This window comes from Balaenoptera acutorostrata, chromosome 20, assembly GCF_949987535.1.
Source record: "Balaenoptera acutorostrata chromosome 20, mBalAcu1.1, whole genome shotgun sequence".
In the NCBI taxonomy this organism is placed as follows: Eukaryota; Metazoa; Chordata; class Mammalia; order Artiodactyla; family Balaenopteridae; genus Balaenoptera; species Balaenoptera acutorostrata.
The window spans coordinates 8,844,224-8,870,020 of NC_080083.1; the positions used below are offsets into that span (position 1 = coordinate 8,844,224).

At 45.0% G+C, this 25,797-nt stretch overlaps 4 protein-coding genes across 16 annotated transcripts in view; 1 reads left to right on the forward strand and 3 right to left on the reverse strand.

Moving 5' to 3' along the window:
• CHD3 (chromodomain helicase DNA binding protein 3) overlaps nt 1-380 on the reverse strand; it is a 25,236-nt gene extending 24,856 nt beyond the window's left edge. For all 12 annotated transcript variants that reach the window (XM_057536990.1, XM_057536991.1, XM_057537000.1 and 9 more), the window contains exon 1: nt 84-380. In XM_057536990.1, coding sequence (XP_057392973.1) covers nt 84-357 — 274 coding nt within the window. In that variant the 5' untranslated portion in view covers nt 358-380. The remainder of the gene's footprint in view (nt 1-83) is intronic.
• Nucleotides 1-24,025, forward strand: part of NAA38 (N-alpha-acetyltransferase 38, NatC auxiliary subunit) — a 24,173-nt gene extending 148 nt beyond the window's left edge. Inside the window, exons 2-5 of one of the 2 annotated variants that reach the window (XM_057537001.1) lie at nt 1,838-1,935; nt 22,984-23,326; nt 23,511-23,694; nt 23,867-24,025. In XM_057537001.1, coding sequence (XP_057392984.1) covers nt 23,246-23,326; nt 23,511-23,694; nt 23,867-23,979 — 378 coding nt within the window. In that variant the 5' untranslated portion in view covers nt 1,838-1,935; nt 22,984-23,245 and the 3' untranslated portion in view covers nt 23,980-24,025. The remainder of the gene's footprint in view (nt 1-1,837; nt 1,936-22,983; nt 23,327-23,510; nt 23,695-23,866) is intronic. The other variant, XM_057537002.1, reaches the window with a different exon arrangement.
• On the reverse strand, nt 18,430-22,986 carry LOC103002137 (cytochrome b5 domain-containing protein 1). Its single transcript, XM_007166380.2, has 4 exons — nt 22,422-22,986; nt 22,252-22,328; nt 21,903-22,121; nt 18,430-21,316 (listed from the first exon to the last, which is right to left on the reverse strand). Exons 1-4 carry the CDS (start codon nt 22,579-22,581, stop codon nt 21,086-21,088), a joined length of 687 nt encoding a protein of 228 aa, XP_007166442.2. The 5' UTR covers nt 22,582-22,986; the 3' UTR covers nt 18,430-21,085.
• A 692-nt stretch (nt 24,026-24,717) lies between the features above and the next one.
• Nucleotides 24,718-25,708, reverse strand: TMEM88 (transmembrane protein 88). The gene is made up of 2 exons (XM_007166381.2): nt 25,460-25,708; nt 24,718-25,334 (listed from the first exon to the last, which is right to left on the reverse strand). Exons 1-2 carry the CDS (start codon nt 25,667-25,669, stop codon nt 25,065-25,067), a joined length of 480 nt encoding a protein of 159 aa, XP_007166443.2. The 5' UTR covers nt 25,670-25,708; the 3' UTR covers nt 24,718-25,064.
• Nucleotides 25,709-25,797: the final 89 nt, after the last annotated feature.

Here is a 25,797-nt window from a genome sequence, read left to right on the forward strand (position 1 = left end):
CCCCCGCCCGGGCCTCGCGCGCCCGCGGCTCCGGCTCGGTCTGGGGCGGGGGGGGGCGGAGGGGGGAGTCGGCGGCCGCTTACCTGGCGGCGGGGGCGGCGGCGGCGGCGGCGGGGGCAGCGGCGGCGGCGGCGGCGGCGGGAAGAGGTGGCAGCCGGGGGGGCTGTGGCGGTCGCGGCCCCGGTCGTGGCCCGGCCCGCGCCCGAGTACTCCCTCGTCGTCGTCCTCCTCGTAGTCCTCGTCGGCCGCCTCCACCTCCTCCTCCTCCTCGTCGCCCTCTTCTTCCTCCTCTTCTTCCTCCTCCGACACCACCATCTCCTCCTCCTCCTCCTCCTCGTCCCTCAGAGGGGAAGCCATCCTGTGGCTCTGGCCCCCCCACCACCCCCCCACCCACCGCCCGCCCGCCTCCCCCACCGCTACCACCACCACCTCCTCCTCCTCCTCCTCCTCCTCCTCCTCCTCCTCGGCGGCGGCGTCCTCCTCCTCCTCACCGCCTCCCCCAGCCCCCAAAACCCCCGGGCCACCCCCCTCCGAAACCCCCCCCTCGGGGCCGCCGTCTGACGAGGGGGGCCAAACCACCCCCAAAAATTTTCTTGGGGAGAATTGAGGACTTTTTTTTTCTTCTCTCCTTCCTCCCGAGAGAACAAGAGAAGGGGATTAAAAAAATATATATATATATAAAAGTTTTCGACTTCTCTCTACCCCCCTCTCCGTTGCTTTAAATATATTTAAATTCTGAGGGGGGCGCTCAGAAATATTTCTCAGAGCTGAGGCACTAAGATGGCCGCCTGGAAATTATTTTTAAAACAACCCCCCCTGCAGCACCGCCACCCCCTCCGTGAAGAAAGGGAGAGGGGGTAAAAATCCCCTTTTAAAACAAAATGGCTGGCTTAATATTTCATTTTTCACCCCCCCCATTCTCCTCCCTGTTATACCCCCATCTCATAGCCTCTACCCAGAAACCCACAAATTTCTCCCTTTTTTATAACTGATTAGTGCACAGATTAATAGAGATATTTTCCTTGTGTACTGAGTGTGTGTGTGTGAGTGAGTGTGTGTGCGCGTTGGGGGGGGGCATGAAGGATTTCTGCATAAAACAAAAATGGCTGCTGTGACTAACTCCCCCCTTATAAAAAAATATTTGAGGGGGGGCATTAATCAGTACTCATGCTCAGTCTGACATCAGCATAAATTGTTAAAGGTTAACTAGTTAGATACTAGTCCAACTAGATTTAAATTTTTTTTTTCTTTACTAGTCTCTTCCTCCCCACCTCCCTTCTCTTAAAGAAAAGCTTTTTTTTTTTTTTTCTGAATACTTCAGAAGGGAGTGGTTTGATGTGAAGGTTTTTTTTTTCCCCTTCAGGCATTGAAAAGGAAAAAGATGAAATATATGTTTATATGTAACTCTCTTTCTACATACCTCATTGAAGTCAAAACGCATTTAATTGTGTATGTTTTAAGTGAGAAGGGGTACTGGAATTTTTTTTCTTTCTTTAAAGAAGTGATAGAAATCCTAGTGACTTTTGGGGGAGAGATATGAATAGATACGATGATTGAGTTTTTTTCAAAGGAGTCCATGTTTGATTCTCCCCTTTGCCCAGCCTTTTCAGTGATTTATAATTGTAAATTTTATCCTCACTCTTTTCTCCTTTACCTCGCCTTCCCCTCCCCCAGTTACTTGAATATAAAATTCATCTGATGTGGGAAATTAAATTAGGGGGTAAATAGAACAGATTTTTAGAATAAAAGGGAAAGAGTTAAGTCTGAAGATTGTGAAATTATTTTCTCTTTTAAGTCTGAAGATTGTGAAATTATTTTCTCTTTTCTCCTGTTTCAGTATATTTCCCTTCCTCCATGATCTCCAACACTGATAGAGTGGAAGAAACTGAGGTACCATGAAAAAGAGAAGTAACTGGGACTGAGAAAAAGAAAGAGGTAGGGGGTTAACACTCACATTTTCATCTGACTTTCTGACCCATGGTTTCCCACTGTACCCCAATGTTTATCTTTAAAGTGGTATCAGGAATCAGATGGAAGGTTGAAAAGGAGTCCACAAGTAGCTTTCTCATCCAGAGATTTGGTCAGAGAAGTCATAAAATAAAACTTGCCAGTTCAGCAATGCTAGCAAAGGAAGAAGGGCAAATAGCTCAGTTCAACCCTATTTCGTTCTTGTCACCCTTTTCTTACTACAGTTTCCTCCCATTCTTTTGATCTCACTTTGACCTTTTCCTTGCTTCCCATCCCATGCCTGTGGAATCATTTCTCTCCTGGGTTATTTCTCTGTCTCTTGAGTATAGCTGCCAGCCACCCAGCAGCCCCTGCAGGGTTTGGGAGTACCTTAAGAAGGAGGGGTAGGTAGGCAGCAACCAGAAAGTAATAGTGACAGGGCATATTTTTGCTTACAAGGTTTAAATATTCTTTATTGATGTGCCACCCCCCAATCCCAGCTAATGCTCTTTATTGAACATTGATTTCCATCTTTTTCTTAACCTGGACTTTGGCGTTCTCTTGTTTCTGCTGCCATATCATTCCGGTACTGAGTGTAACTCCTATTCCTCTTCCATTTGATTTTGTTATGTCCTCTTTCTTGGTCCCTGTGTACTAGTTCATCTGGGTATCCCACTCTTTCTGTACATGGGCTTCTGTGTATGTGTGTCTTTGTTTTTTACCGAGACTGTCCTTTCTCATCCCTTGACTCTCAGGCTCTGTCACCTCTAAGTGACTTTCCATCTCTGTCTTCTTTCTGTTTACTTCTGTCTTCCAGGCTCTGACTGCGTGTGCCTCTTCCTCATGTGTGCCTGACTCCCCCTCTTTCTGGCCTCTGTGTGTGTGTCTGGGAAGAGTGTCCCCACGTGCATGTGGGCAGCCCTGCGCATCATGCTGCGCCCTCTCCCTCTGTGCTGGGCGCCTCTGCCTGCCTGCCTGCCACATGTGCCATGAGCTGCAGGTGTGGGGGGCGAAAGGTGGCTGTGTGCATCCCCGTACAAACATTCATCATTCTCTCGAGTGCGCTTTGCATATGGATCTGTTAGTTTGCCTGATCCTCCCTCTTGTCCATCTCCCCCTCTGCCTGCCTGCATCTCCTGTTCTCTTTTCTCTCCCTACTGATCTCTTGATTTTTCTTCTTCTATCCTTGTTTCTGCCTGCCTCTCTACCTGCTTGCTCCTATTATGGTGTCTGCCTGCCTGCCTGCCTGCCTGTCTGCTCCTCCCTGACTGGCTGGCAGCCTCTTTCTCTCTCTGGTTGTCTGTCTGCTTCTCTGGCTGTTTGCCCACCACTCTCTCTCTAGCCATCTGTCTCCCCGCCTGCCTGACTCTATCACTTTTTTAGTCTCCGTCTCTTGGTTTGTCTACCTTCCAGTCCCTACCATGGTTCCCTGTCTTGGTTTGCCTCTTATCTTGCCTTCTACTTGTTCCTTCTCTTCTTTGTGTCTATTTAGTTAATGCTTTTTCCTGGCCTCCCTTTATGTGTGTCTTCTTGCCTGTCTACTCTACTTGCTTGCTGCTGTCCCACTGTTTAAAGCTTGTATCTTTTTAGTGTGTCTGCTTATCAGCATTTTCTCCCTTGGCTTCCCCTATTCCAGCATCCCATCAATGCTGATAGTCTCGCTACCACAGACCTGTCAGTGACCCCCTTGCCCCAAAGTCTTACCTGCCTTCTTGCCATATCCCCTACCCTGCCTTCTCTCACTGCTTGCCTCTGTTTCAGTTCTTTCTTTTTCTTTTTATCTTTATGGCCCCTCACACAGTCTGCCTGCCTCAATCTTTTTGCCATTTTCCCAGTCTCTCCTTGTCTTTCTGCTTTTTTGCTATCTGTCTGCCTGTCTGGCTCTTGCTGTCCACATCTCTGCTTGCTTTTTTTCTCCTTTTTCTATCAGCTTTTACATATATAGTGCATACACGTGGTACAAAATTTTTAAAGTACTAAAAGTATCCTGTATGAGAGCAAGCCTCCCTCCTACCCCCCACTTCCTCTCCTCTGAGGTAGTCACTACACATTTCTTGGATCTTGTTCGAGAGAAGAGTCTACACATATATGTCTGATTGCTTTTTGCTGCACTCCTTCCAAATTCTCTCCCAGTTTTGCTGGATGCTTCTTCCTCTGTCAGTCTGTCAGTCCTCCTTCCTATTTCACTGGGCTTGCCATTTCTTGCTTCTTGTTTTTTTGATTCTGTTTTATGGTACTTGTCTTTTTGATTGACTGCTTGCTAGTTACACGCTTTTACTACCAGGACCTGAGGTGTGCTTAGGAAGGGCGTGCTCTCTCCTAATATCCTGTTCTGCTCTGCGTCTGGAGTTGTCCTGATGACCACACGCCATTGCTGGTCTCTTCATCACTGAACTATGTATTAATTGAGAAAAACCATGAAAGCACTGGTAGTACTGAAAAATACCTTGTAAATATAGGAACAATTAATAAGTACAGATGGTTTGTAAGCTGAGCTTACATGCCCATGGAGTAGATAGGGGCCCACTCTGCTTTTCCCAGTTTATATGAATTCTTTAAAGGAATATGAATCTAGATCCTTTTAGGTTCAGCAGTACTCTTAGGCTGTTGACCTAGGCCTGTCCAAGAAGTTTGTCTTCCTCCTAGTCTAAAAAACTCTGCTTCTTACTAAAACTTTCTCCCTTTTTCATCCTTCCTTCTGGCTCCTATCACATGCCACCTTAGAGATGTTATAACTCCTTGGGGGAAGCACAAACAACACCCTCTATCCAGGTGTCTTCAGAAAGATGATGATAAAACTTCTACACACAATGCACTGTTCTTTCATTTTTGCTTTTTCACTGCCTGTATTCCTGAATTTAACTGTTTCAGCCTCTATCTCTGTCTCTCTCCTCTTTTTCCCTCTCTTCCTCTCTCACTTCTCTTTTCTTGGTTCTGTGTTTCCTCTTAACTGTCTGTCTTGGGCTCCATTCTAGCCTCTCTTTCTGATTGGCCACCTTCCCTCTCTTCTGTCTGATTGGCCTGTATCCCTCCATCACCCCATCTGTCTGCTGGATTCTCCCTGTCTGCCTGCAATAATGTATGTGATAGCACTTTATAAATTATAATGCACTGTGTAGTATAAAACGCTATTATCACTTTGTCTTCTTTCTTTGTTTATTGTTTTCTTTCTCTGTCTGCTTTTCTTCTCTCTCTCTCCCCCTTTCTGTTTGTCTGTCTGCGTCCCTCTTGGTGATCTTGCCTGCCTCTCTGTCTCTCTGTCATTAATTCTCCTTTCTCTCCTTGCCAGCTTGTCTGGGTTTTTTTGCCTTGCTTCTTCTCTGTGTGCTCAGTTCTTGTGTCTCTCCTTCTGTGTTTCCAGGTTCCTCTCTGTTTCTTTTAGCTGTCTATTCTGTCTGTCCTGAGGCCTTTTATATGTGCCTGTGTGTCTTGCTCTCTCTAGCTGCCTGTGTCCCTGCCTGTCAGTTCCAAAGTGGGCACCACTCTGCTTTTTTCTATCTTTCTGTACTTCAAAAAATAAAAATAAAATAAAAAATTAAAATACCGTATAACTATTTGGTAGGAGAGAATTTTTTTGTTTTTAATGAGAAGACCATTAAGAAAGTGAGAACAGGAACTCAGGAATACAGCTGTCAAATGCAAACCAGAAATTAGATGCCAACCCCTGCTGCTGCTGCAAAAAAAAAAGAACAAGAAAAAAATTGTAAGGGACTCCCAAGCCAATAATAAGATTATTTATTTAAAAAAAAGCTAGAAACATCCAAAGCTATAGTTTCTAACCTTTTTTTTGGATCATAGAAAGTTATAAACCCCTTCCTCCAGAAAAACAGTATCTACACAAAATACCACATATGTTATCCTGAGACCTATGGAGCCCAGGTTAAAACCCTGATGTAGGGAACCAGTGAGAATGATTGATAGAGCACAGGCATGAACTCATGCAACAAGATCAAAGGACTGAAAAAGCACTTTGCAGTCTGTGATTTTCTACCGAAGGAGATGTTAAAGAGATTCCTAGTTATCTTTTGAAATACAGAAGTTAGTGGTAATAATGAAAAGCATGTAAATGCTGAGGATTTTCGAGGCTTAATCATGGAATTTTAGAGATAGAAGGTCATCTAAACCAGTGTTTAGATGGCTAAGTAAGGTTGCCACCTGTCCTTTCCTGGGGAGCTCTGTCCTTTGTTCTGAGATTATATATTTCTCATATATTTTTATATAAAATGTGTAATATGCTATATTTATATGAAACAAATATGTAATATATATGTATATATATGCTAATGTATTTAGCAGTATATTATGTTTATTTAAAATGTTCTAAAAATGAGGTAGATCTGTGTTAGAAGGATGTCCATGATAGATTTTATAGGGAGAGAGAAGGAGAAAGAAAATGAGTTTTTATACTTCTGTACAACTTGAAAATTTTTCAACATACAGGTACTTGTTTTATAGTTACAAAATAATATTTTTAATATCTTTCTGTTAAGTAATGGTGATGGGTATATAGGTTTGGTTTTGTTCTTAATGTCATTAATTAGCGCAATAAAAAGTCAGGAACTCCATGTTGATCACTAACTTTTTTTTTTTTAATGTTTTACTGGTCACTGTAATCTAAAAGTCTGGGATCTACTGCTTTAATCTAACCTCTTCTAGATTTCATGAAGTAAGAAACCTCAGTCCTTCATGTATCATAGTCATGACTTGCCATATTTATATGCCACCTATACTATTATATGCATACTATTTTCCTTTTTCAATTCACTTTAACTTAAAGAAATGTCCTTTAAAAAGCAAATTTTATATAACTAAGAAATAATATCCATAAATCCCTGATTTGATAAGGTAATTATAATTTTCCTGATTTATTTTAAAATACAAATAATTATTAAAAGTCAATAAAAATAAAAGCATCTTGCATGCTACCAGTGGTATAGGTACCATATTTTAGGAAACATCACTTTAATCTAATTTTGTAGGTACAGAAACTGGGGCCCAGATGTTGAAAGGATTGCCTAAGATCAAGTTTGTTGTTAGGGACAGAACCAGAATTTGAACCTGTATCTTCCAATTTCTAGTCTGCGGTTCTTTGTTCTATATACTAAATGACTTATAAGTCAATGGATGTCCTAGGGTTTTAAAGGAACTAATAACGTAAAATTGATGGTCACATGTATAACTTATTTATAACAGCTATACTACAGAACTGGCAATGGTCAACTTAATTTATCTAGTACATTATTAAACTTACATGTTTTCTGATACAGAGTTCCACCTCTTATCATCTACCCTAGAGAAATAGTCATCACACTCGTGCATGAGGTGACACATACAAAGATGTTCATTACAACGTTGTTTGTAATAGCAAAAAATTGGAAACACTCTAAATTTCCAACAGTAATGAATAACTATACAGCAGTCAAGAAAAATGAGTTACATCTACATAGTAAGATTCTTTACTATATTGTTGAATGGAAAAAGGCATGCTGCAAAATAGTATATACATTATGATATCATTTATGTTCAGAGAAACTAAAAACAATACTATGTTTCTACAGATACATTTATATGTATATAAATTTCTTTTAAAAATTCTGGACATATACATACCAAATTGGTCACAGTGGTTACTTTTGGGAAATAATAGTCAAGGGGGATATTTAGCTTTATTGATAATTTTGAATTTTTACAGTATTTACTTGTGTAAACAAATTTATGTAGCCTCATGATTACATTAACAAATGAAGCCAAATGGGACAAAAAGTAGTGTGATTTCTCTAAAGAAATCATGCTTCACTAATTTCTCGTTCTTTTAGGAGAAAAGTATGGAAGCAAAGTATAATCAATGTGTGTAATGTAGTTAGACTTTAGAGAGGTTCTGGTTTAAAAACTAATTAAAATATGAAGGGAAGAAAGGAAAGTTATAGAAGAGCATGTATAATATGGTACCATTGATGAAAGGGAAAAAAAATGTGAATTTCCATAGAATATTCCTGGAAGAATACCCAAGAAACTGTAGTCATTACCACTGGGAAGGGAAACATATTTTTTCATTGTTTTTCATTGTGCATCTTTTAAAGCAACTTGAAAATTTTTTAGTGACCAAGGGATTAGTTAGGTGGAGGGAGGAGAGACATTTGAGATCAGAAATAAACACACAAAAAAGTTAATTAAGGATATGTGGTAGTGGTGATTGCTTTGGGTTGTAAAAATCTGAGAGTTCAGAGAAGAGAGCTCTTAGGGAGGGGAGGGGAGGGGGACTGAAGGACTTTCATATGTAGTTGTACTTGAAGTAGGCCCCAAAACATAACTAAGACCTATATAGCAGAGAGGAGGAAGAAGGGCAGTTTAGGTTGAGTAAGAAACTATTCAGCAAGTAGTATGTGGACCTCATACAGCTGGAGTGGTAAGTTCATGACAGAAAGGAGGTTTTTTTGTTTTGTTTTGTTTGTTTTTATAAATTTATTTTATATTTGGCTGCGTTGGGTCTTCGTTACTGCGCACAGGCTAGTTGCAGCGAGCAGGGGTACTCTTTGTTGCAGTGTGCGGGCTTCTCATTGCAGTGGCTTCTCTTGTTGCAGAGCATGGGCTCTAGGCGCACGGGCTCAGTAGTTGTGGCACACGGGCTTAGTTGCTCCACGGCACGTGGGATCTTCCTGGACCAGGGCTCGAACCCGTGTACCCTGCATTGGCAAGCAGATTCTGAACCCCTGCGCCACCAGGGAAGCCCAGAAAGGAGGTTTTTAATTTAAAAAATTATATCTATTATTGAGAACTATTTCACAGGTCCAAAAGAGTATGTATAACATACATCAACCACAAAGAATATTAAAATGAACACATGTATTCAGTATCAGTTTAATAAATATAACATTAGTAACATCTTTGAAGCCTCGTAATAGTCTTCCATATTTCACATTCTTCTCCTGCCCCCTGCCCTACCAGTATCCTGAATCTTGTGTTATCATTCACTTGTTTTTTCTTTGTGATTAGTTCCCTTCCCACCTGTAACTTTTTTTTCTTTTTAATTTAAGTACAGTTGATTTACAATGTTTCAGGTGTACAGCAAAGTGATTCAGTTATATACTTATATATTTATTCTTTTTCAGATTCTTTTCCGTTATAGGTTATTACAAGATACTGAATATAGTTCCTTATGTTATACAGTAGGTCCTTGTTGTTTATCTATTTTATATATAGTAGTGTGTATCTGTTAATCCCAAACTCCTAATTTATCCCTCCCCCCCACCTGTAACTTCTTAATTCTGAAAAACTTCAAGCCTACAGAAAAGTTGAAGTACAGTGAATACCCATATACTCTTCACCTGGATTTACTGATTGTTGACCTTTTGCCACACTGACAGAATGACATGAGCAAATTCTTATGATCTAATGTTAATTGCATAAAACAATATAAAGCCATATATGTAGTATAATCACAACCATGTAGGAAAATACTAGAAGGAAGTGGTTAAAATGTTAATACTGGTTTCTGCTGAGTGATAGGAATAAGAGTGATTTTTGTTTTGCATCTTTATGCTTCTCTACCTGGAACTTTCTGTAAGTAACACATATTCTATAATGAAAATTTAAAAATCTTTTCAAGTTTAAAAAAATAATCTTAAAAATATATGGAGAGAGAGAGAACAGGAGATAGTATCTAACATTTGTTCATCAAGTTTGGTAGTCCCAAAAAGTTTAAAACACAGTAATATGGAAAATAAACATAGGTACAGACCTCATATCTGAAGGAATCTAATTCTTTTTCTGCAAGGTTGTTTCTCATCTTGTGTGAAAAGCCCCTATTTCTTTAAGGCTCCAGCAGTCCGGCTGTTTACCCCTCCACTTCTCTCCTTGGCTGTCATCTGCTTTCCTCCCGATCATTCCCCTCATTCGTTGAAGACTGACGCTTGGCTCAGTCCTGCCCTCTATGCTGTAACCAGAGACCTTTCTCACCATTCCACTTCTCTCTCCCACCTCTAGGAAATAGTAAATTCTTACCTCTTCTGAAATATTAAATTCAAGCCTCCTACTTTGGCTACAGCTTTCTATCCTTCCAGCTCTCTCATTTATTCACTATTCTTGGACCCATGAGACCCTGTAATCCCTTAATTCTTCCATTTTCTCCTAATCAGCTCTACCATGTTCTCCCCTCCTTCCCTGTCCAACTTAGATTCCATGGTCTGTCATTTCAGCCGCTCTGCTGCCTGCGTCTCAGCACCCTCTTTATTTACCTCTTGCAAACCCCCAACCTTGGATCACTTCGGCTGTCTGTTTACACTCAGGAGCACTTTGCATGACCACATGGTGTCAGGAACACCATGACCACTCCAGATTAGTGTCCCTGCTCAGAAATCCTTTTTCCTAGTCAGCTTCCTTTCAGTTCTCCATGGTGACTTTTTCAAACCTTCCTCAAATTCCTCAAACCTCCTCCACCTTATGCTTCAGTAGAACATCTTATCGTCTCACTCTAGGAGACAGATCATCAGATGAGAACTCCCTTGAAATACTGACACTAAGACTACATATTTAACTGTATTCATATTTGTACTTTCCTCCCTTCTATCCTGTCCGAAGCTAATACCTACACTTGGGCTCTGGCTCCCAGCCTTGCCACCTTCTCAGGGTGTAATGGTTAACAGTGATCCCCTAACTCTCCTTTATCTCCCATCCTACTTGCTGCTTCACAACCACATTTAAATGTACTCAAATCTCCCAACTTTAAAAGAGACACTCTGGACCCGTAAGCTGCCACCCTACCTCGCTGTGCCCACTCACAGCCACGCTTCTTGAAAGAATTGTTTACACTCAGTCTGCTTTACTTGCCTACTCATTTTCCAACCCTCTGCCCAGCCTCTCTGCAGAAACTGCTTTCACAAGATGACCAACAACCTGGTTACTGAATTAAGAGGAAATTTCTGAGTTCTTAACTTGAACACCCCCTTCTTGAAATAGTCTTTGTGATCTGTGTGAGTCTATGATCTCACATCTGCTCATACTTACTTCTGTTGCTGCCTTTTAGCTAAATCCTTTCCTTTGCTATTCATTGAGTAAAGGGGATACCTTAAGAAGAAAAGGAAGGGATTTCCCTGGCGGTCCAGTGGTTAAGACTCTGCGCTCCCGATGCAGGGGTTAGGGTCTGGTCAGTGTGACCAAAAAAAAAAAGAAGAAGAAAAGGAAGATTTAGCCCCAAATTGTTATCTTTGTCTTTTTCCAGTTTTGGGCCAGGCTGCGACGCATGCAGGATCTTAGTTCCTCAACCAGGGATCGAACCTGCGCCCTCGGCAGTGAAAGCAGAGTCCCAACCACTGGACCGCCAGGGAATTCCCTCCCAGTTTCTTTTAGACCTGCTTTGATTGACCACTATGATGGAAACAATATAACAGTCCTATACAAAATGGCAAAAACCAAACATTTTTTTTCCCCTTTGACATTGCCTTTTAACAATTTCTTAATAGGTTTTCACTGACTGGCCAGCCAGAATACCTTGCTTTCCACCTACTGTTAAGCCCTGGTTATTTCAGCAGAACTGCCCTGACACCTTTCCTGGCGAACCCCAAGCTGTCATCCTCCTGCCCCTTTGCTTGCTCGTGGGCCTTTTCCCCACCTAGCTCTCTGGATTGGGAGAGTTAATTTCAGACTAAATTGGATATGATTAGTAAATTAAAATTGACTGATTTTTTTAAAAAGGTGCTATATTCCCAAACTATATAACTCCTAAAATGTATTCCAGAGCCAAGTAATGAAGTTATTCACTGCCTCCATCAGAGGAAGAGTTTGAGCTCTGGATTCAGGTAGCACCTGAAATCCAAGTTCTGCCACTTACTAACAGTAACCCTGGGCAAGCAACTTATCCCTCAAGTCTCAGCTCCCTTATCTGTCAAACAGGGATATTAATGCCTACCTCACATGGTTGTAGTGAAGATTTTGAGCTAACTTACATAAAGCACTGGCTATAAGGCGCTTGATAGTTGGTAGCTAGTGTTCTAAACAGTCACATTTACTATTAGCCATTTCTCACTTCAGAGAGATTCACTTAAGATGCTTGTAAGGTGAGAGGATTGACAACCTGGGTTATGAATAACACCTTAAGCTGAAGGAGCAAAGGGCTGACTTTAGTTATTCTTGTTCCCAGTAGTTGCCCCATTTCCTTGCTTTCCCCTGCTTTATATAAATAAGCTCAACTCTGGTATGATATGAAACAAACCACATTTTACTATACTCACTTCTCCCAATAGAGGCACAAACACTGTTGTTAGGTTAGAAACCAAATGTTAGTCACAGATACGGTCTACTAATTTCCTAATCATGACAGATGTTCCCTGGATGCTGAATAGTGTGGAATCTCAGGAAATCCCAAGGGAAGCATTCATTACTAAATAAAGAATGGCTAGCACAAGGAAAGGAAAGAAAACTAAAAATTTCGAGTGCCTGTCCCAAGGACCTTTTGTACTGCTGGGCATTTCCCCATACCTTATATTTAATCTTCTCAACAACAATGTAAGGTAGCTTCTTTTTAAGTGACCATGCCCTGGTTTATGCCTGTTGTCCTCAGTGAATCCTTACTTCTATTGTTCATATTTTGTGATTGAAGAAATGGAATCTAAAAGAGGAAAAGTATTCTGTGCATAGTTACAAAGCCAGAAAACTCCTCCCTCTGCAGCTGGATTTCTTCTGTGAAGACCTCATTCATACCTCATCCATCTACTGTCTGACTTCTCTAACACACCACTGTTGTGCTGTTCACTAAATCTGTGGATGCTCAAGTCCTCACCTTACTTGACTATGTGACATTTCACACTGTTTACCATTCCCTCCTCTCAAATACTCTCTCTTTGGCTTCCCTGGCACCATTTTCCAGGGTCTCTCTCACCACTTTGGCTCGTACTTCTGAGTCTCCATCTCCTCCCCTCCCTTAGGTATTGTTCCTCCCAGGCCTTGCATGTAGATCACACTTTATTCTTGAGGTGATCTCATCCTTGACTTTGGTTGACAGTTACTCACTGAGGGTAATTCCCAAACCTTTAACTCTAGCTGAGAGCTCTATTCAGGATCTCGTACCACATATCTGGTAAGATCTGGACATCTGTATTTCCATGTCCTGGAGTTACTTCAGATAGCTAACTAAAAACACATCATCTTCCTTCCCCATGAAACTCTTCTTCCAAGCGTTTCCCTCCTCTGTCAGTGGACTAATCCTCCTCCACCCAGGCCAGAAACTTGGGTGTCATCCTTGACTCCTCCCTCTGCCTCAGACCCCCTCCCGATAAATTATTGAGTTGTGTAATTCTCTCTTAACTTCAGTTTATCTTCTCTGATCTCCACTGCCACTAACTAACCTCATTCCCGCCACCTTCATCTCTTTCCTGGACTGCTGCAATAGCATCAGTCTCCCTGTCTCCACTCTCTCCTCTCTTTTTCTCCCCTCCGATCCATTCTCTCTTGACATTGTAGTCAAGTCACCTTTCAAAAATGCAATTCTGATCGTGACATTCTCCTTATAAAACCCTTAACCTTGAATTGTACACTTTAAAAGGGTGAATTTTACAGTATGTGAACTATATCTCAATTAAAAAAAAAAACTTAACCTGATTTACAAAGTCTCGCAGGACCTGGTCTGGCCTCAATGTCTCTCACTGCCCACCCTCTTCAGGCCTCCCATCTCCTCTTGGCTTTACCATTCTGCACTTGCTTCTGCGTCTGAGCTCTCCACACACTCTCACTGCCAAACTGTGCGCTCCTCATGCTGTTTACTCTTCCTCCTTACCCTCTCTCACTTCTTCACTTGGCTACCTCCTCCTTGTCCTGCCGGTCTCAGCTTGAGATGATGTTCTCCAGAAAGCCTTCCCTGATCTCCCCAGACTGGGTTTAGATATTCCCAAGGCATTTCTCTGAGAAAGTGACATTTAAGCAAAGCCTTTAAGGGGCAGGAGTTGGCCAGGTGATGAGTGGAGGGTGGAGTGTCCCATGCAGAGAAACAGCATGTGAGAGGGCCCTGGCAGAAAGGAGCTTGGGGGAGTGTCAGAAACTGAAAGGCCAACAGGGAGATAAAGAAGGGGCTTGGGCAGGGGGGAAAGGATGGATTGGGTGTTTTGGATTAGCAGATGTAAATTATTATAAATGGAATGGACAAAAGACAAGGTCCTACTGTATAGCACAGGGAACTATATTCAATATCCTGTAATAAATGATAATGGAAAAGAAGATGAAAAAGAATGTGTATATGTGTATGTATGTGTGTGTGTGTATATATATATATACACACACATATATAACTGAATCACTTACTGTATAGTAGAAATTAACATAACATTGTCAATCAACTATACTTCAATAAAATACATTAAAAATAAAAAAAAGAAGAGCCTGGAAGAGGCAAATCATGCAGGACCTTGTGGACAACAGTAAGGGTGTCCTATGTCCTCTTAAGAGGAGTTGGAAGCCTTTGAAGACTTTAAACAGGGGAACTTTAAAAGCCTCCCCTTAAGGACCTACTGTAGAGCACAGGGAGCTCTACTCAGTACTCTGTAATGACCTATATGGGAAAAGAATCTAAAAAAGAGTGGATATATGTCTATGTATAACTGATCCACTTTGCTGTACACCTGAAACTAACACAACATTGTAAATCAACTATACTCCAATTAAAAACAAAAAACAGAAAAGCAAACAAAACTTCCCTTGGCTGCTTTATATAAGTAGAAGCAAGGTGAAAAGAGGCTCACAAACTTCTCTGAATCTCCCACTAACCTGTAAGCTCCTTGAGGGCAGAAATTATGTCTTCTTATTTAGTGTATTCACAGAGTCCAGAATTGTTCCTGATACATAGCAGATGCTCAGTATTAGGTTAATGAATTGAATAAATGGATGGTGGGGCCAGGATTCCAACTTTGGTTTTCAAGAAAGACTCAGCAGTCCCCTCCTACCCGAGACTGATTGGATATTCCTCCTTTTGCCTCCAGTGCATCTGTGGTCAATTGTATTTTCCAGAAATGGCCACAATAACAACTCACATCCAGCATGCTCTTATTACAGTGTGACTTTGACACTCTTCCCACTGAAAAGTGAGGTCTAGTTCCTTCCCCTTGGATTTGAGGTGAGGTTATAAAAGGTGCTTGAGGGTGGGAGGGAGGGAGATGCAAGAGGGAAGAGATATGGGAACATATGTATATGTATAACTGATTCACTTTGTTATAAAGCAGAAACTAACACACCATTGTAAAGCAATTATACTCCAATAAAGATGTTTAAAAAAAAAAAAGCAAGGTGACTAAGTCTAAAAAAAAAAAAGGTGCTTGAGGCTCCTCCTGGTTCTCTTGGGACACTTGCTCTTGGAACCCAGCTACCATGCTATGAGGAAGCCCAAGCTGCCCTGAGAATGGGGTCTTCATGGAGAAGAATCCGTAGACAGCATCAACTTGCCAGCCATTGAGTGAACCATTTTGAAAGTGAATTCTCCAGCTTCTAGTAACCCACCCAGTTGATGCCTTTTGGAATGGAGATGAGCTGTCCCCACTGAACCCTGCCCAAATTACAGACTCATTAGCAAAATAAATGATGGTGGTTGTTTGAAGGCACTTAAGTCTTGGGATGGTTTTGTTAAGCAGCAGTAAGTGACTAGAACAGCAGCCTATGTTTGTCATGCAGGGAGGTGATGCCACTCAGTGGTTAAGTGGGTGGCCTATGACTGTCTTGTTTCAAAGCCCACCTTTGCTGCTTAGTATGACCTTTGGCAAGTTACTTAACCTCTCTGTGCTTCAGTCTCCTTCTTTCTTCAGTGTAAGTAAAAACAGTATTTTAAGTTTGTTATGATGATTAAGTGATTAATGCAGGTAAATGCAGATCTACAGGTGATACAGATCAGTCTTTGTGATTATCTCAGGCAAGTCTCTGATCATTCAACCATCACTGTCTCTTGTAATTCTGTTTCTTTGTCTTTATAGTACTTTTGGTATTTGTGTGTGTGTGTGTATATATATATGTATATGTATTCATATATGCATATGTGTATATACACATACATAATATAGAGCTTTTAGCACTATCTGAAATGATCTTGTCTACATGTTTTTTTTATCCCACCAGAGCATAAGTCCCAGTAATGCAGGAACCTTGCCTGTCTCATTCACTGCTGTATCCCCAGTACCTGGAACAGTACCTGGCACAAAGTGCTTATTAATAACTTTTTTTGTTAATGAATGGATGAATAGCACTTTCACACTTCTTGTGGAAGACATCACTAGTTCCTATCCAGTATCCCTTTTCATTCCACAGTAGTGGTCCCTGCTTTTGTTGTGGATGTCAATACAAAATACTGTCCCAGACTCCCTTGCAGCTAAGGGTCATTGTGTAACACATGTCCTATCAATGAGACATAGTCAAAGTTCTGCTAAGGATGTCTGGGAAAATTTTTTGCTTTGATTTAGGCACTGCCCTTTCATCCTTCCCCTCTTCCTCCTTCCTGCCCACAATACAGACAGGAAGTAGAGCAACCAAAAAGGAGATAATCATAAGACAAAAACAGGAGCAACCTGTGATGTTGATGAACTATCTATCTAGTGGAGTCACTACACCACAAACTCTCTCATTATGTGAGAAAATTTAACCCTTTATAGTTAAGCCCCAGCTCAGCCTTCTGTTACTTGCAGCCAAATACATTCTCACCTGATACACTGTGGTAGAGTAATATCTACTCCTATAGGCTGTTCATTAAGGGCAAGGAAATATTTCCTCCTTACTGTTCTCTAGGAGGACTGGAAGAATTTATCAGCACAAATGTCACTCACTATCCAGATCTCTTCTGCTCTCTTCAAATAGTGAGAGTGGGCAAGTAGCAAGGGACACCACAGTATCTGAATATATTTGACTCCTGAGTTCACGTATTTCAAGTAGTGGGGGTTACATTTACCATTCATTCCTGAAACAACCATGTATTTATTGCCACTCTATGCCAGACATTATATGGCTGTTGGGGATACAGAGATGATTAAGTCAGATGATTGAAACTGGATGCCCAAGTTCCCACTAAACATTAAGCTCCCAAAGGGCGGGAGCTGGGCTGCTCCCAGTAAGAAAGGGACTTAATTCTAGCAGTGTCTCATCCATATTGTTCCTCGTCTCAACCTTCTTGACCCCTGATCCCATTTTAATGGCCTCAGTTCACTTATTCATCCACCAGCTTTTGTGTGTGTGAGTGTTTCCCAGTACTTGGACTGCATATCTATTTGTATTTTGAATGCTTAATCTTTGACTTCCAAGATCATTCAGGTTTCAGATTGCCTGCTTTCTCTACAGCTAAGCCTCCATGCACTCTTGCTGCTCCATCATAAAGTGGCTGTTCTCCCATTATCAACACATCTATGTGGTTTATCTAAACTCAGCTGTGGGGACTGGGTACATTAACCTTATCCTGATGTCATGACTTGGTGTTATGGTCCCAAGTCCAAATGATAGATGCCGTCACTCAGCTCCAAGGTATGTCCAGATCAGAATTTGAGGCAGTAAAATGTTTCAGACTAGTTATAAACTTAGCCCCAAGGCTTAAAGTTTTAGGAATTGCTGCCATGGGAACACAGGTGTATCAGGTTGAAGTAGACCATTGAGGCAGGTGCCAGGAATCCAGGGACCACATCGTATTGTCACCTTTGATATTTTACTTTTGAGGGTCTTTATTATTGTGCTTGTGTGTGTACTATTTCAGGGGCAGTGGTTTGGGCCATTTTGAGACTGATGGAAATTACAGCACCCTTCTCCAAGATAATACACATCTGCGCACACACACACACACAGTATTTAGAAGTCATTTCTGGAGGCCCAGGTTAAGAACCCAGTTGTGATTTGCCATGAAGGTGGAAACTTTTTCTGTACCATAATTTGGTCCTTTACCATGTACTATTTTCATTTACCTTTTCATGTGTGTATGTTTTAGCCCATTGAGTGAGCAAGCTTCCTGCAAAGAACATAACACCTTTTTATGACCCCCAGTTATACGTGCATATAGTGACTGAGCCTTGTGGGAAATATTTGCAAATTGAGTTCTTTGAAGCTGCTATGATTTACTGAGGGCAGGCAACGTTCCTTTCAATATACCACCCACCACCCGACCTCCCTACAAAATGGAAGAGATCATTACCAAAGGGCCTACAGTCATGTTCTATTTACTTCTTAGGTTTTAGGACGAGGCATTATTTACATACTCATGCAAATATCCAGTCTTGGATATTTAGAGAACCAAGGTAGTGCCTAGTAGAAAGCTTTATACAAACAAAACAAAACAAAACCCTCTAAGAATAAATGAACATACTCTATTATCTTAAAATTTTGTGATCTTTATTCCTTCCATAGTTCTGTGCCTCACCCTGTACATACCCACACCTGTAATCAGACCCCTTACTTGTCCTATCCCGTGAGTTTTATTTCTCAAACTACACTCCTTTCCTGGCATGTGCTTATGGAAAAAATTAAAAATAGGAATAAACCTAATGCTAATAGAATAGTGCCCGTGTTGTTTTCCCTTTTTTTCTGATCCTTCCCTCTCACCTGTACGTTTCCACAGGCTACCTTTAATCCTAACCTGTTTAGAACTTGGAAGTGTTTTCTCTCATCCGGGCCCCTTTCCCTTCACTCTGTAGGAGACTACAGCCACCTGGTGGCCATATAGAGAAAAGACAGGTCGATTGCCCCAAAAATCTGGTGAGAGGAAGAACCTCTATGGAGTAATTTTTGGTCTTGGATCTATGGCGAACAAGGAAAGAGAAACCCGTGGATAGAGATGACAGCATAGGATCCAGACATCCTATTTCTTGGTCCCACCTTGCTCCCCCAGGACACAACATCCCATCCACTAGTTACTAGAGGCAGAGGAATTCACTTAACATTTGAGTTCATTCAGTCAGAATTTATTGAGCAGCAACTGTGTGTCCAACACTGGGAATACAGCAGTGAACAAGATGGACACAATCTCTGCCCTCAATGAGCTTACAATCTAGCAGCCAGCCAGGCAGCCAATTACATCCATAATTTTAACATTACTATTGTAATAAGTGCTCTGAAATTTAACAAAGTCCTGACCTGCATCGAGAAATCAGAAAAGTCTCTGTGAGGAAGAAACACGTAGGATTAGCAAGGTGGGAAATGGAAGAGTGTTGTAAGCAGAGAGAACAGCCTGTGTGCCGGCTCTGAGGCAAGAAAACCTTTAGTGAACAGAAAGCCAGTGAACAAAGAGGGGTGATGCAAGGTAGAGGCTGATATATGCAAGGTCTTTGGATTTAGCACTTGATTCCAAAAGCAGCTGGAAGCCACTGAGGAATCTGAAGGAGGAAAGTTAGATGTTTAGGTTTGTTTTTCAGAGCTCACTCTGCTGTGTGTGGAGGACATTAGAGGAAATGGGAGGACTGGTTAGGAAGTTATCGCAGCAGTCCAGACCAGAGGGGATGATAACAGCTTCGAGAAAAGAAGATGGATTCCAGAGATGTTTAGGAGATAGAATCTACTTGGAGAGTGACTGGGTGTGTGAGGAAAGGGATGTGTTTCTGGCGAGAGGTACTAAAGTAGGAAACCCTGGAAGAGGGACGAGTTTGGGCAGATCCCATAGGCACAGGCCCTGAGGCTGGGGTTACAGCAACAGCATAGCTTTGGTTCTCAAATAGTTTAGGGTTTAATTGAGCAAACAAGATACACATGAAACAACTGCAGGTGGATACAGATGTCTCCACCTCTGTCCATGCCGTTCATAGTCAGCCCCTCAGCACACTCCTCTGCAGCCTACCCAGTGTCTCATAGGGGGCCACCTTCCACGAAGATGCACTAACATCTCCCTGCTTCTTTTTTGCCTGCTACTGTCAAGAAATTCACCTGTGATTCTCATTCCCCTTCCCTCCTTAGGTCATAGGGGACCAAATCTGGCCACTGCCCTCCATGGTGGTTCTCTTTTGAACACCAGGAGTTTTCTGACTTAATTAGCTCCTCTCTTTACATCACCTCTGTCAAGCCCCTTCTTGTAGAGTCACCATCTGGCAAAGTCGACCCTGTCTTCCTCATCTTCCCCTCAGAGGCACAGGCCCATCATGAATATACATGCTGTTGCCTCCTTTTTTCTCCCCCTTCTAAAGTGTCCCAATCCAAGAGCCCTTTCCCACTCTAATTTTCCTGGAATCAGTAATATACCCACCTCTTTGCCTCAGAAAAGTCAGAGGAAAGTTTTGCTACGGGATTAACCATGAAGTAGCCTCAATAGCTATTACTCAGCTGACACTTGGCCTTCCCTGTGTCCTCTCTACCACTGTAGAACTCTGCTAAGTCCCTTCCAAAGACAATAACTAAAAAAACAAAACCAAAAAGCACAACACCACGGCTGACTACACAATAGGCCTATAGGTTTCCCTTGTGCAGTGAGCCTGGACATTGAGAAAAACCTAGACTTTGGAATTGGGGAGACCTGGGTTTGCAATCTGGTTACTAAGTAGTGTGCCTTTTGTGCTATTAAATCTTACTAAGCTTCAGAAGATTTATCTGTAAGTAGTGGTAATGGTATCTGTCTTATGGATAGTTGTATTAAATGAGGTGTATAAAGCACATAGCATGATATCTAGCCTGAATTACCTGGTGACCATTCACTTCCTTTGTTCCTCTTGGGTTTCAGCTGCCAAATACTATTCAGAAGAGAGATTAGCCAGTTTTATATGGCCAGTGATAGACATTTCCTATTCCTGTCTTTGTAAATCCCATCTTTCTGCAGCCATCCCATTTCCATCATTGCCAGAAAAGTTCTTCCATCCCTCATCCCTGTGTAGGACTTCTCTTTCTCTTACTATCGAAAAGTTCTGCCTGAGCTCTATCTGACTATCCTCTTCTACATCTCCATGATCTAAGATACTTTATTTTCTTGTATCATTCCTAAAAATTAATTCACTTCTAGCATTCTTCCTAACTTTCTCAGAGTAAATTGTAACTAACCCGAGGAATAGGACCTTTACACTTCAGTAGGGCATGGGAACCTCAGGCCAGCTCCCAGAGTAGAATGGAGGTCTAGGTCCAGGTACTGCCCTCCCCGCCCCATCCCCACCTCTTTTCCTACAGGTCACAGAAACAGCTAAACTCAAAATATGTCTTGAGCCTACACGAGCATACATCTCCCTTTCTATAGCTCTGTGAGGTCATCACTGAAGTACAGCAGTACTGCAGGTGTGTAGAGTGTACTGTCCATATTGAGATAATCAAATTTTTCCTCCTCATCCCGGATACCATTCTCTTCCAGGGTATAATCCATGTTCAGGTTCTTCCCTTCATATTTCCATGTGTAGCTGGCAGCATGTGCATTATAGAGGAGATAGCGGTGTAGGATTTCCCACATTGATTCCAGGGCCCCCACCTGGAGAACACGAAAGCACCCCACCCAGAATTGTGGGTTGAATGAGCAAACACACACCCCCCCCCCCCAGGCAAAGGCCAGGAGCCCCAAGCTGGGATCAGAGTGCCTCCCTTGGCAGAGAGCAGCTTAAGGCACTCCACAGTCCCAGAAATAAAGTTGGAGCTCCAGCATGCAACGAATGGCCCCCAAATCCTACCTGCCTTTATGGCAGCCACTTGTAATAAACAAATAGCCCTAAAGTCACGGCCCCCTCACCTCAGCCCCACAATAGAGTAGACTAATAAGAGAGCCCAGTTGCAATTGCTGTACAAAAACACAGCATGTAAGAGCTTCCGAGGACAACCATCACTAAGGTGCACAAACTGTCACCCTGGGCTTAAGAAAAAGTCTCTTGTACCCTGTGGCCCAGCCACACCTTTAATTCCCAACCCTGGGGACGTAGGTGGTCTTCTTTCCTCGGTTACCCCTAAAAGGAAAGAAAATACAGCTCCCACCGGTTGTGGAGAGCTGCTGGCCTGCAGATCTGCTTGGAGATTTGCTGGGATTCTCGGTTCCCTCTAACCTGCCCCCAGGCACCAGTTCTCACCTCCAGAGTGTGCTCTTGCGACGTGAGCGTGTTAATGATGCGGATATTCCGGGTCTTGGCAGACAGCCACCCCACCTCGTAACGCGACCCCTGCCACCAAGGCTTCCCGAAATCATTGGCCCAGTCCGAACGGGGCAGCTGAGGCGGCACGTGCAGAAAGCGGCCCCACGGGGTGCGGTATCTCAGGGAACCGGTCAGCGGATCTACGTGCTTGCGGATCTTTTAAGCAGGGTTTGGGGGAGGAGGGTCGGAGCAGTCACTATCTCGGGCTCTGTTTAGCCTCTGCTTTTCCTCTTCATCCCGCTCTCCAGTGCCCCTCCCCCCAACCCCAGGTTCCAGCAGAACTCACATCTCTGGTGTCTGGATCAAACCAGTGACTGATGTCCTGGCCCGCAACTTCCACGATGGGTTTCAGCAGCAGGTCTCCTGGGAAGGAGCAGCTGCCGTCAATGCTAGCCATCCAAGAACCAAGCACCCCCCAAACACACCCTCGACGCTGGCCCAAAGTGTGGCCCTTACCCTTGTACTCCTGTGCCAACGGCGTTAGGTCGTACACGTTTCCCAGGTAAGACACCCAGAGGTCTTCCGGCTGGTTATGTTGGGCCACCTCGGCCGGCGTGAAATAGCGGCGCTGAAAATACTCAAAGTCTGGCCCGGCCACTAGGCCCCGGCGTGGCATGGCTCTTGCTCTATCGGTCACCGACTCCTTTAGTTGCTTCTTCGCTTTTCAGCACGCACTCTCTGCTGCATCCTCCCTCTGGTTCGGGAGCTAAGGCGAGCGCGTTTATCCGCTGACATGGAAACCATTGTCCTTTTCCGGCCACCGTCCACTGAGATCAAACGCTGTATGGGCGAGGAGGAGCGTGGGCTGCGCGTGCTCACGGGAAACGTAGTCCGATTCAGGCATTCAAGTAATTTGAGTTGTGTCCTCAGGAGTTCCGCGGGAAAGAGAACACACTCCGTTTTCACTCACAGTGGCCTAGGCTACAGGGAGTATTTAGGACATACTATCTCGCGAGGCAGAAAAACAAGGGAGGGGAGGAGTGTGATTATGAAAAAAGGTATTCTCACTAAATTCCAGGGTTCCTTAAAGGATGTGTAAGAAACTAGAGTTGAAAATTTCTCGCGATATCTTGGTACATCCCGCGAAATAGGCCTCAGTGAGCCGCAGCGCCGAAATAGAAGCTCGCGAGACTTCTGCAGTTGCCGGAGACGAAGAGGAGGAGGAGGAGGAGAGGTGATCTCGCGAAAGAAAGCAGGTCGGGAGCGCTCGCGAGATCTCAGACCACCGGACCCGAAAGGTTCTTAGGAAGTTGAAGGGCCTGGAGGAGGCCCGGGAACAAATGGCCGCAGCTGGACCGACCATGCTGCTACGAGAGGAGAATGGCTGTTGCAGCCGGCGTCAAAGCAGCTCCAGCGCAGGGGTTAGCTCGGGTTCTGGGATTGAGGGGCCGTCGGGGAGCAAGATGGGGGGACGGAGGGGGAACTGCAGCTCCCGGCAGCCTCTAGGCTTCGTGTGAGCGCCCCGCGGGCTGTCGGGAGCTGTGGTTCCGCGGGCGGGCAGCAGCCGGGGCGGCGCGGTCTGAGCGCCTGTCCCGCCCCGCGCAGGACTCAGATGGGGAGCGCGAGGACTCACCGGCTACGCGCGCTAGGCAGCAGCTGGAGGCGCTGCTCAACAAGACTATGCGCATTCGCATGACAGATGGACGGACACTGGTCGGTTGCTTTCTCTGCACCGACCGCGACTGCAATGTTATCCTGGGCTCGGCGCAGGAGTTCCTCAAGCCGTCGGGTCAGTGCCCGGGGAATGCACACCCGCCTGGGAATGCGGTGGAGCCTCACGCAAAGCATTTCCCCTTAAGTGCCTGGCTGCACCCCTTATTTTCTGGGACTAGAAGTCGTGGCTCAGAAGGGGCGGGGCCGACGCTGGCCTGCCTTTCTGATGCTCTGACTCTTCTTTCCAGATTCCTTCTCTGCCGGGGAACCCCGTGTGCTGGGCCTGGCCATGGTACCTGGACACCACATCGTTTCTATTGAGGTGCAGAGAGAGAGCCTGGCGGGGCCTCCCTATCTCTGAACACGATCGCGCATGCCTTTCAGACTTCATTAAATCTGTAACCGACGTGGCTTGTGTCTTGTATGTAGCTGGGTTCCTGGGACAGGAATTGCACACCTCATCCCTAGAGGAATAGGTTTCTCTGAGGTCGGGAGCACTCTCAACCCTCCTTCCACAACCTGGACGTCCAGGACTGCCAAAGGTTCCCTCAGGTTCGGGGTGGGGATGGGGGACAGGCTGAGCTTCGGATCCACAGGCCCCAGGATGGGCCCCTCCATCTTCCCTCCCACGCAGCTGCTCCAGAATTGTGGCGGGAGGGGGTGTCATCCTGCTCCGGAAGGCCCATTGTTTCTCTCTCCGGCCTGGCAACACCGAGTTCCTCTAAGCTGGGGTCAGAGAACAGGCTCAGGTTCCCAAGGGGAGCAGGGCAGGCTACAGAGGCTGGGTTCCCTCCACTCTATTGATGAGGAGGTGACAGGGACAGAGCTCTGGGGTCTGGCCAGGAAGAACGGCCTAATGCGATAAGGGAAGGAAGGCCTCCTTCCCAGGAGGCTGAAGGATGCTCCGGTCTGCGCAGTAGAGCCACGCCCCACCCCCCCACCCGCATGTTGTTTCCTGCTCCTGGGCACGTTGCAGGAGTGACTGATAGTATTTGTGCCGCCCTTCTGTTCACAGGATCCCAGGATCGCGTTCGGTTCATTAATTCTTTATTGATGTGTGATGACTCCTTCCCCTCCAACCTCACCCACCCCACCCCACCCCACCCCACAGCCCGTAAATACTAGGAGCAGCACCGGAAAAGGAGGGCACCAGCGCACCACCGAGGTTCAGTTGTCCTATTCACAGGGGGGTGGGGGATGCAGGGTCCAGCCCAGATGTTCAGGATTCAGATATGGGTAGAGAGGGGAAAGTGGGTTTTCCGGGGTGTGGCGAATTTTCACCAGAATTGGGTCCACAGATGCTGCCGTTCTGTTCCTCAAGAGGATGCTGGGACCCGGCTTAGGCAGGATCGGGGACAGGGTAGGTCGGGAGACCCCCGGGCTTCAAGTCCTTGGGCCGACCGGGAGAGAGGGCACTCCTCGGGGTTGTTCTTGACTCGAGGGTCCTCAGACCCAGACCTTTCCTGATGTTGGAACGGCCTGGGGCCCTGGCGAGGACCGGGTTTGCCGCGGCTGCGGGGTGCGCCGGCGCCGATAGAGGGCTCGGCTGTAAGGCACGAGGCAATCGGCCAGGCGGAGGCGCAGGCAGAGGCGGCGGTAGCTGGCCAGGGCAAGCACGAGCAGCGGCACGAGGAGCAGGAATCCGGTGACCAGCAAGGCTGTGAAGCCCGGGTCCCGCAGGTGCGCGGTGCAAGGGGGTGCCTGGGAGCGCAAGAACTGTGGGAGGAGAAGAGGCATGAGGCCCAAGCCAAAACAGCCCAGGCCGGGAGAGGTTGTGGCCCACAGACCCCACCGCCACCGTCACCAGACACCCACACGCCCACCGCGGGGCGCACGCTCACCTGGGAGTGGCAGAGGAAACCAAAGCCTAGCATGGTGACAGCGGGCAGCAGGATGGTCCCCAGCACCAGCGCCAGCAGGAGAAGATTGAAGGCAGCCACCAGCAGATTCTGGGCGGTGACCAGCACAGCGCAGGCCCAGCAGTCCAGGGGGTCCCGGGGCTCTGGGCTGCCGCCGGGAACCGGTCGCTGCGCCCCGGGGACATCCGCCATGGCCCGCCTGGCTCCCTCCCGCCTGGGCCACGGCCCTTATAGCCCTCTTTCCTGCCCCTCCCCCCGGCCCAGCCTCTCCCCACCCCCCCCCCCCTTATCCTGGAATGCGGCTCCAGGATTAGGCACCC